The sequence below is a fragment of the Chanodichthys erythropterus genome, chromosome 23, assembly GCF_024489055.1.
Source record: "Chanodichthys erythropterus isolate Z2021 chromosome 23, ASM2448905v1, whole genome shotgun sequence".
NCBI lineage: Eukaryota > Metazoa > Chordata > Actinopteri > Cypriniformes > Xenocyprididae > Chanodichthys > Chanodichthys erythropterus.
The window spans coordinates 3084888-3096920 of record NC_090243.1 but is presented as its reverse complement, the minus strand read 5'-3'; the positions used below and the strand labels follow the sequence as shown (position 1 = coordinate 3096920).

Genomic DNA, 12033 nt, shown 5'->3' with positions numbered 1-12033 from the left:
AGTTTTGCCATCACAGTAATAAAACATTTTAAAATACATCAAAATGTAATTATATTTCACAGTTTTACTGTATTTTTGATCAAATAAATGCAGCCTTGGTGAGCATAAGAGACTTATTTCAAAAACATAAAAATTTGAATTATATTTGACCTACTTTTACTACTAAATAATTAAAATGATGCAGATTCCAATTCCTTGTGTGAATGTCATTAGCATGCTTCCATATCCAGCCTTTTTTTTTTTTTTTTTTTTGGTGTACTGTCTCTGGAAATGTCAACGATTTAACAAAACACCCTGCAAATACACAGAGAGAAAAAAGGCCTTCTGAAAGCACTAACATGGTTATGGAACCCACAATTAAAAACACAAAAACATATAAATTACCCCCATTTTTTAATTCCTCGATAATGTAATTGAAATCTCACTTGGTATTAAGACCACTGAACTAGGAAATGTTTCCATTTCAGAAATCTGATCACCTTATAATGGGTAAGTACTAGTCAGGTTAGATCTGGCACCACTTTACCAGCTCACAAGGTGCTCGGAAACAGACAATATAAAAAGTACAAAAGGGAATCCAAAAGGGAACTTTTGAACAGTTTCTAAAAATATATATATATAAACATTTCAGCTTAAAGGGTTAGTTCACCCAAAAATGAAAATTATGTAATTTATTACTCACCCATAAGACCTTCGTTCATCTTCGGAACACAAATTAAGCTATTTTCGATAAAATCCGATGCTCAGTGAGGCCTCCATTGACAGCAAGATGGACAGAAAGCTACTAAAACATATTTAAAACAGTTCATGTGTTTCAACCTTAATGTTATGAAGTGACGAGAATACTTTTTGTGCACCAAAGAACAAAATAACTTTATTCAACAATATCTAGTGATGGGCGATTTCAAAACATGAAGCTTCGAAGCCTTACGAATCTTTGTTTCGAATCAGTGGTTCGGAGCGTGTATCAAACTGCCAAAGTCACGCCCCCCAGTGGTGAACCATTGAAATTTTGAAACATCTATGACGTAACGAAGCCTTGTTTACTGAAATCACATGACTTTCACACGTTTCGAACTACTGATTTGAAACAAAAGATTTGTAAAGCTTCGAAGCTTCATGAAGCAGTGTTTTGAAATCGCCCATCACTAGATATTGTTGAATAAAGTAGTTATTTTGTTTTTTTGGTGCACAAAAAGTATTCTTGTCGCTTCATAACATTAAGGTTAAACCACTGTAGTCACATGAACTGTTTTAAATTGGTCTTTAGTAGCTTTTTGGGCACCTGAGAGTGTTAATTATCTTGCTGGCAATGGAGCCTCACTGAGCCATCGCATTTTATCAAAAAATATCTTAATTTGTGTTCTGAAGATGAACAATAACAGCATTTTCATTTTTGGGTGAACTAACCCTTTAATGTAATACATCTTAGCAAATGTATAGCAATTTGCTAAAAACAATCAGAACACCTTAGAAATTATGTAGCTACAGGCTAAACATCACTTGTAACTCAGTAAATTGTATAGCAACAATCAAAAAACACTTAGAACCGTAGCAAATGTTTAGCAATTCCCTAAAAACAGAAAACCTTGGCAAAAGAATAGCATAACATGCTAAATTAAATAACATTAGCAATGCGTTAAAAACCGGGTGTGTCTCATACGTTCTGAAAAGTGAAGCTGTGGGCTCTTTGATCGCCCCCTGGAGGCTGGATGCAGTACAGGTCATAAACCCTGCCCTCTTAATGCAGTCGAATGAGACTTCAGTGAAAACTTAAAAATAAATTCTGCTTCAAATAAAACTTTCTGAAAGATGGTTTTGGTCATTTAAGGTAGTTGTTATCACACTGATATATATTCAATTGTTCGTTTTTGGGATGATTTAGATTTTAGCTAGCAATTTGATGCTATGAAAACGGGCGTGTCGTCATGATTCGAAGTTGATTGACAGCTTCTCTGAGGACTGTCTGAGCTTCGAGGGGAGATTGAAGATTTATTAACTAACTGTTAATTTTCGATTTCTTTGTTATTTAACACCAACAAAATGAGTTGTTCAGCAGTAAACTGTATTAACCGACCTACAGGATCTGACGGATCACTGACGGAACTTTTTTTCTGTAACATCAAATGTGGGCGTTATAAGCTAATTAATAAATGTTATTAGTTAAGATAACACACCTAATGTTAACCATGTCGGGAAAAAGCAGGTGATCGTTATCTGGCAGTTACTTATTATTTTTATGGGTATAAAATAATAATTAGCAGGACAAAACTAATGATAGCTTACTCTAATTACAGCAATCGATCTCCTGTAACGTTAGTTGAACTTGATTTAAAATAGCAGGACCGTTTCTGACGATTTAGAGTTGTTTCTAGTGGCATATTATATTGATTTTATCTACTGAATTTGCTGTTTCAAAAATATTATTGCTCTAGAAACAGAATAGCCTATTCTTTTATAGGTAGACTTTTAAATTGTGTATAATTTTTATAGTCTATTTAAAATACATGAATGATGACGCAGTCGTCTGCGGAAGTTAGATATCGCGACTCCGCCTCCGGCTCCACTGACAATTCGTTCTGCGCATGCCCAGGCTCCAAACTTTTTTGTTTTTGACGTATTGCGTAACGTGTCAGCGCCCATTCATCAGCCCATTTTGGCTTCAGTTCAATACAATGGAAGGAAGCGGCGTCACGTCGTCCATCGTTTTTTACAGTCTATGTTAAAAACACTCAGAACACCTTAGCAAAAGAATAGCAATGTGCTAAAACCACTTAGAACACCTTAGCGAATGTATAGCAAGGTGTTAAAACACTCAGAACACCTTAGCAAGTATATAACTATTCGCTAAACAGCACTTGTTATTATATATTTAACATGTTAAAAACAATCTGAGGACCTTAGCAAATGTTTAGCACCTTCCTAAAACACTCATAGCACCTTAGCTAAAAAATCATTAGCAATGCGTAAAGAACACTCAGAACATCTTAGCAAATTTATAGCAAGGTATTAAAAAAACTCAGAACACCTTAGCTCTTATCAAAATAGCAAGAAGTTAAAAACACTCTAAGCACCTTAGCAAATGTTTAGCAACTCCCAAAACTCCTCAGAACACCTTAGCAAATGCATAGCAATATGCTAAACTCGCAACACCTTAGCAAAAGAATTGCAACGTGCTACAAAAAAAAAAACACATTAGCAGTGTGTAAAAATGTGTTAAAAACACTTAGAACACTTTAGCAAAACATTAATGATGTGCTAAAAACTACTCAGGACACCTTTGCAAATGTAGCAACACACACAACACTAGCATTGTGGTAGCGATTTTTGCTTTGATTGAAAGTCTAGTTTTGTTTTCATCGCTAGCTCCATTAATGTGGAAGCAAATCTTTAAAAACCACATTCCGTTTGGGGAAGAAGGAACTCGATATGAAGGCTGATGTATTGACTGTAGAACGACCTCTTTATCTCTATTCACTTACTGATATGCATTTAGCATGTTGCTTGTAGTGCCAATATCCCATTGTGCCTCATATGCAGCAAGATTATTTTTTATCTTAAATGAATAAATGTTGATGAAATTAAATAAGTCGTCCTTCAAATGTTATGCTGTGGAAAGCTAACAATCATGGCCAATGAGAATTGCTCTGTCCTGTTTGACCCATATAAAGCTGTTAACTCTGGCTTTTGTGCTATGGGGAAACAAAGTTTATTGATTTTTCCACCAGAACTAAGTGTTATCGACCTTTATTGCTAAATTAGTGCTAATGTTACTGAGTGAAAGGGAAAATAAATCCATAAGTATGTGCAAGGGAAGCATTTCATCTTCTTTTCAAAGCTATGAATTTCTAGCTAATTATTTTCTTAGCGGGGAGCTGCATCAGTAGACTGATCCTATCTGACAATTACTGTAGCTGTGGGAGTTTTGGTGTGTCAATATTTCAATGTCTTTGTATTCAGTAATCTCATACGGACCATCAGTCAGGCCAATTACCAGACTCAAACGCCTCCACTGCAGGCTACTGACGTGTGTTGCCTTAAGATCAGAGCTTTTCAACATTTGAAGACCACTGGCTGCCCAAAGAACTGGATATCTGCAGTGCCTGTTGCTATGCATTTGTGAATGACTGTGACCTATTAAAAGGTGTACAAAACGGAATCCAGCAACACTTGTGGGAAGGAACTTTTAATAGTTTTTTAATATATACCAACACTTCCTCAGGGAATACAACAGACAAAACACGAACATTTTGGCTATATTTGATGAGGATATATTCTGATTCATTTCAGCAATTACCTTTTAATCAATTAGTGTGACGTCTTGAGTGCAACTTGTCACCTATGACTAATTTTCTTTGTATGAGTGACTCAATGTTCATGTATTGTCTGTTGTATACCCTGAGGAAAGCTCTTAAAGGGTTAGTTCACCCAAAAATGAAAATTCTGTCATTAATTACTCACCCTCATGTCGTCCCGCACCCGTAAGACCTTCGTTCATCTTCGGATATTTAAAACAGTTCATGTGACTACAGTCGTTCAACCTTAATCTTTTAATAATTTTTTCGCCAAAAAACAAAATAACTTTATTCAACAATATCTAGTTACGGGCGATCTCAAAACACTGCTTCATGAAGCTTCGAAGCTTTACAAATCTTTTGTTTCGAATCGGTGGTTTGGAGCGCCACAATCAAGTGATTTCAGTAAACGAGGCTTTGTTACGTCACAAGCGTTTCGAAATTTCAATAGTTCACGTGACTTTGGCAGTTTGATACGTGATCCGAACCACTGATTCGAAACAAAAGATTTGTAAATCTTCGAAGCTTAATGAAGCAGTGTTTTGAAATCGCCCATCACTAGATATTGTTGAATAAAGTCGTTATTTTGGTTTTTTGGCGCACAAAAAAGTATTCTCATCACTTCATAACATTACGGTTGAACCACTGTAGTCTCATGAACTGTTTTAAATATGTCTTTAGTAGATTTCTAGGCATCTGAAAGTGTTAATTATCTTTCTGGCAATGGAATATTTTTTATCAAAAAATATCTTAAATTGTGAAAAAATATCTTAAAAAAGGTCTTACGGGTGTGGAACGACATGAGGGTGAGTAATTAATGACAGAATTTTCCTTTTTGGGTGACCTAACCCTGTAAGGTGCGGTCACATTTCCTATTTGGTGAATTTTCGCAGGCGAAATCTAGTCATTTCAATAGGAATCCATGCAATCGGGAATTTCATGTGAGGGCAAAAGATTTCCCCTCTTAGATTTCCCATCGGGTTCAAGTTGGTCACACGGATTTGCCGCATTTTGGAGGCCAAAATCTGCTTGTTTTGAAAGTGATTTCTGTGTGAAGGGTTTTTCATACATCACTACAGCAAAATGGCCCTGAAATTTCAATAACGTGACCACATGTTTGCTAATAGATTTGTTATTCCATCTGCTGAAGACTATATGAGCTTAGACTTAGATATGGAAAAAGGAATCTACCTATTAATGAATAAATGACTGTTTCCTTGGTGATATTGAATGGACTCATATATTATGGATCTATTTTTAGACCGCTGGATGATTGTTCATGTGTTACTAAGCCTTAAAGTCCCTTTAGGTATGACACAGCACTACGCCATATGCTTGAGCAAATCGCCTGTGGTTTTTAATTCACACCCATGCGTTGGCTGGAAAATACGAATCCGGTTGTGTAGCTACTGTGTTGCTGATCATTCGGAACTTATCAAGATTTGTTAGATACCCGTTTTTTCCTGCTTTTACATACACTGGCGTCTATAAATCAAGGGCGATCTCAGACGTTTGGACCACACTGCACAGAACGGGTTAAACCTGGAAATGTTTAGAAACTATTAGTGACATCAAGGCATAAAACGGAAAATCAGTTGGAAAAGAAGACAACAGACACCAATGGTTTCAACATGAACTGATGTGATTTTACTGCATTTTAAGTAACTGACATATCTGTTATTACACTGTAGCTTCAGGGAGAGAAAAACACTCTTCCAATGAGTTACCAGTTTCAGATAATTCTACGACTCTTTCGTTTTGAAAAGACAGCCTGTCTATTGATCACAGCCTCTCTTTTCTCCAGAATGCAGTCCTTAAAAGCACTCAGTTGATGTATCGAGTCAATACAACACACAACAGGTGTAGATGTGCTGGACAAAACTGAATGAAGAAGAGAACAATAATCAAACAGGACTTCGCTAAAGAGGCACGGGTCACTCTGCAGGGCCTCGTGTTTCTGTCGAGAATCCTGAACGAAATTCTAATTTCAAGGAACATTATAGCAGGCAAGAGGCAAGATTGTTCAACCGGACACCACGGATCAGCTGTATCGCCGGCGATCCTGTGCCGTTCACATTCTCGCATCAGTTTTATCCATTGGTTTACACTCGTAGCATATGTTTTTCTTTTCCTCTGCGTATGATATTCTACAAGTCATATACATCCATATAGATAGATGAATGCTTTATGTCAGCATACACGGTAAGCTGGGTGACTATATATGAAGACAACAACTACGACTTCACAGCACTGGCATTGGTTAATACTTAAATACTCAAGCATTATTATTCATAGATTAAAGAGAAAAGGAAAATAATATAACCCCCCAACTAAGATACACAACTTTGTTTTCCCCAATAATGTTTTGTTTATACTAATGGCATGACATAAGCCTGTTTAAATCCATATCACTTGGAGGCAAGGTGAAAATAATATTCAAACATCTATCAAATGGGGAAATTTCCCTTAATTTTCAAACATTACCATGCATTACATTTTAATCATTTTTTTTTTAAGTTCACTTGCTTGCTCTTTTTAGTTAACTCTAGAGTAAATAAATGTTGTGTTAAGATAGTGTTGTCTTCACATAGACTCAAAGAATGCATTTTTTTGTCATTTCGTATTCATGGGACACATCCACCATATTGCATGTTGACACGTGTAGAAGGATGCAGCGGCGGTCGTGGGGGCTTTTGGGGCGACGGGGCGTAAGGGTGGGATCAGCTCCTAGACGACGGCCTTTGAATCCTTGCAGTCCTGAGCAGTGGTGCCTGAGTTAGTCGGTTTGCTGTCCGTCCTCTCGGCCAGACGTTTAGCTTGTCTGCAGAACAAACAGGTGCAAATGAAGATTAATTATTATCAATCACTGGTGCTGTTAGATGATGATAATAATAATAAGCAATTTTCACAAGTCCCTGCGGTCCAAGCCAAGTCTTTGTTCTATTTTTAGCAATATTTTTTCAGCTATTTGTTATTGTAATTAACAGTGTATTGAAATATCAAAACAGAGTTTTGAGTTTGTTGTACTCATGCATGTTAATTGATCCTAACTTTAAAGGTGCCCTAGAATTAAAAATTGAAGTTACCTTGGCATAGTTGAATAACAAGAGTTCAGTACATGGAAAAGACATACGCTGAGTCTCAAACTCACTTCTTATATAAATCTCATTTGTTTAAAAGACCTCCGGAAAACAGGTGAATCTCAACATAACACCGACTGATACGTAACAGTCGGGGTGTACGCCCCCAATATTTGCATATGCCAGTCCATGTTCCCAACATTATGAAAGGCATTAGACAAGGGGCAGCCAGTATTAACGTCTGGATCTGTGCACAGCTGAATCATCAGACTAGGTAAGCAAGCAAGGACAATAGCGGAAAATGGCAGATGGAGCAATAATAACTGACATGATCCATGATATCGTGATATTTTTAGTGATATTTGTAAATTGTCTTTCTAAATGTTTCGTTAGCATGTTGCTAATGTACTGTTAAATGTGGTTTAAAGTTACCATCGTTTCTTACTGTATTCACGGAGACAAGAGCCGTCGCTATTTTCATTTTTAAACACTTGCAGTCTGTATAATTCATAAACACAACTTCATTCTTTATAAATCTCTCCAACAGTGTGTAATGTTAGCTTTAGCCACGGAGCACTATCAAACTCATTCAGAATCAAATATAAACACCCAAATAAATACTATACTCACATGACCCGAAGCATGCATGCAGCATACATGACGAACATCTTGTAAAGATCCATTTGAGGGTTATATTAGCTGTGTGAACTTTGTAAATGCATTATGTATTATAGAGTCGCGAGCTCGATGGGCAGGGAGCACGTGATTTAAAGGGCCAGCAGCCCCTGAATCGGTGCATAGTTAATGATGCCCCAAAATAGGCAGTTAAAAAAATTAATTTAAAAAAATCTATGGGGTATTTTGAGCTGAAACTTCACAGACACATTCAGGGGACTTATATTACATCTTGTAAAAAAACGTTTGATGGCACCTTTAAGTACTGAGCTAGCTAACTCATACACTTTGATAGTAAGTAACATAATATATTTAGTTAATTAACTTTTTTATTTTGAGGTATTCCAAATCAAATGAATTATTTACTTCATTGTAAACCCTAATAATAAAATTCAGAAAATGCCAACTTGCTAATTTGCTAACATGTTAACAGTAGCATGATATAGCACTTAATGAATGAGTACAGCAACTTAAAACATGTAACTAACCTGCTCTCAAACCAAGCCACATGTGCTACTTGTCACCATGATGGTAACTCTCCAAAAACTCACATTAACAGAAACTCTTCTAAATTAGCAAAACATGAATCACTATTAAATCTCCCTTATCCATTAATTTTGTAAAAAAAAAAAAAAAAAAATATATTATATAACACAATCTTAGCATTTACTCTCCCTTTCGAGTGCCATGTGGCAAAGCATGCTAGGAAATAGAAATCCCAGGCCAGTTTCAGGTAAACTTAAGTTAGTCTAAATTAAAAGAAATGAGTTCATACAACTCAAAACAATATAACAGTTCAGTTTACTTAAAATATGTCAGTGTTGTGAACTCAAAAGAAAAATAAATTTCTGATTACTCATAACTACTAGCTACTTTGTCAAATTGGTAACACTTTACTTAAAGGTGTGTGCAAAAGACTGACATGACACTTTCATAATCATGACATGACACGTCATGAATATGAAGGAGGTTTTATGCATGTTTATGACAACTGTCATTAAGTGTCATTTGCTCAATTATGTAATTTTTAATGCAAAATGACATTGTTTGAGATGTCAATGTTATGACAACCTGACATTACCAAGACAAAATAAGCTGTCATAAACATGACATAGCAGATTAATTATCAAACTTAAGAGACTACTTTGCGTTTTATAGGGAATGCATATATAAACGATTAACTATGACTTTTCCCTCAATAAACTCCTAATTTACTCCTTATAAATATAGTTAATTGTTAAGTTTAGGTATTGGGTAGGATTAAGAATCTAGAATAAGGTCATGTAGAACAAGGCATTAATATGTGCTTAATAATTACTAATAAATAGTCAATATTCTAGTAATATGCATGCTAATAGTAATAAGCAACTAGTTAAAAGACCTAGTAAAATGTGGCGTTTTGTGTCGTCATGTAGGGAAGTGGGGTAGAGAACATAATCGAAATGTGTGACTCGAGCCCAAGTCGCAGACTCAAGTTTCCATCTCTGATGATAATAATAGTGCTGTCAAATCGATTAATCATGATTAATCGCATCTAACAAAGAAGTTTGTATGTATGTTTTACAAACTTTTGTTACATGTGATTACTCGAGATTAATCGATTTGACAGCACTAATAATAATAATAATACAAAAAAAAAAAAAAAACTAAAAACAGTAAATAAATAATAAAATTAAAATAAAATATACAAAATACAGAATTATATATAAAATCTGTAATATAAACGCAAGCGAATAAACAATTAAGAAGTACAAAATAATTATTATAATAAAGTACACTACCGGTCAAACTGTAATTCATCAAGCACACATTAAATTAATCAAAAGCGACTGTAAAGGCGTTTTTAATGTTACAAAAGATTTCTATTTTAAATACACATTAAAGAATACTGGGGAAAAAAACGTATCATAGTTTCCACAAAAATATTACACAGCACTAAACCAGTTACTTAAGCACCAAATAAGCACATTAGAATGATTTCTGAAGGATCATGTGACACTGAAGTCTGGAGTAATGATGCTGGAAATTCAGCTGTCACCACAGAAATAAATTACATTTTACATACATTAAAATAGAAAAGCATTATTTTGTATTGTAATAATATTTCACAATATTACAGATTTTACTGTATTTTTGATCAAATAAAGTTTCAAAAATATTAAAAACTAGTGTTCAACATAAATTAAAGGATCTTAATGATTCTTACTGAAGTATTTCCCTCCCATCAGCCCTTCTCATTGTGACCTCAATGAGTCCCTCTGTCCTCATACAAGGACATTATATTTTAGTGAATTCCTCTGACACCATACATGTCACAGGTTTAAGTTTGGATGCCCTGTAAAGAGCACATTTATGGCTTTTCAGAGATGCCAAATGTTTGGAGGTTTCACCAAGACAACAACTCCTCTGTCTTTAAAAATGACTTATCAATGAATTATCAAATTTAGTACTATTGAAATATTTTGTAATTATTTAAATCTGACTAATTTCCAAATTGTTTGTTATAAATAAACATCTCAGGAAAATGTTATGGGGTTTCTAATCAAAATATGACTTCCTGTTACAAAACAGGGCACTGATTTCATTCATGTCCTCAGTTGAGGACAACGAAATGTAAATTGTGTTTATCAGGCATTTTAGGAGACACAACAAGTGAACAGGAAAATAAATTATGCATCAATATTCCTATGAAATATCAGATATTATTATGAAAATGTTGCCAACTATTACTCCCATTACTAAACTTCTTTTTTCATCACATGTTGCTCCAAAACACATTAATATGCAAATTATATACAGTGTATAGATACATTGCATTGAATGGGAAGACCCATGTATGGCCACATATTGCATAAAGTAAAATGGCATATCAATTATATCTTTCATAACATAGTTGAGAATCATCTTTAAACAAAGTTTGATTTAAAAAAACTTTTGAAACCTAAAAGTTTATTGGTGAATGAATGAAAACAAACAAACAAACAAACAAAAAAACATTGTTTTTGCTTATATGTCCCAGTGTCCACTTACAAGAACACAGCATAACATATGAATAAAATATAATTTCTTAGAAAACGTAGGGCTGCTGAAGTGGGTAATTTTTCCTCTTTGTTCTGTTCTAGCTCATGGCTGCACCGAGAAGCTGAAGCCACTGTAAATAAACATTTCTTTAACCTTTTCCTACGGCACACCTACTATGAAAATATTCTTGAACGGGTTGGTGTGATTTCCGTTCTGGTGTGTCTATCATTTCCATTCTCATATTTCATTCTCCAGCGCCCTGTTCATCACGGATATGACAAAGATTCCTTTTTCCCACAGCAATCCCTCTGATTACAGCAGGATAAAGATCATGCAAAGACATGGAGTGAAGTGGCGTGAGGGTTTCCACTGCGGGTGGACAGATTGGGGAAGTGGGCAATACCACTGAAGGATAATGCATATTGTGTGCGTGTGCTTCAAGCACTCTGTGAAAGTGATAAGCTCAGCCAGTATGCGTGTCTATAATCCTTTTAGTGATTAAGTGAAATGAGCTGCCAGGTTTCAGACGTTGACATTTAAAGGACAAATCATGTCTGTCTCTGCAGCTCAAATCAGAAAGGAGCGCCACCTGCCACTGATATTTACTATACTCTCTCTCTCTGTGTGTGTGTGTGTGTGTGTGATAAATGCCACATAAAATGGGTTGATGAGTGGTTCTCTTTCCTGTGTTGACATGTTTCCTACTGAAACAGGAAGTTGGGAGACATCTTGAAGGGCTCATACCTTCCAACAGAACTGTAACTTGCTAATAGGGGTGGGCGATATGACCAAAATCTTAAATCACGATACGAGTCATTTTATTTCACGATAACGATACGCCCTCCACTAATATTGGCACCCTTGTTAAATATGAGCAAAGGCTGCTGTGAAAATAAATCTGCATTGTTTATCCGTTTGATCTTTCATTCAGAAAAATGATCACAAATTTCTAACCTTTCATT

At 35.3% G+C, this 12033-nt stretch overlaps 1 protein-coding gene across 3 annotated transcripts in view; it reads right to left on the bottom strand.

Annotated features, from left to right (window-relative positions):
- Positions 1-5922: 5922 nt before the first annotated feature.
- stau2 (staufen double-stranded RNA binding protein 2) overlaps positions 5923-12033 on the bottom strand; it is a 153262-nt gene continuing 147151 nt past the window's right edge. For all 3 annotated transcript variants that reach the window (XM_067377626.1, XM_067377628.1, XM_067377627.1), the window contains exon 15: positions 5923-7116. In XM_067377626.1, coding sequence (XP_067233727.1) covers positions 7023-7116 — 94 coding nt within the window. In that variant the 3' untranslated portion in view covers positions 5923-7022. The remainder of the gene's footprint in view (positions 7117-12033) is intronic.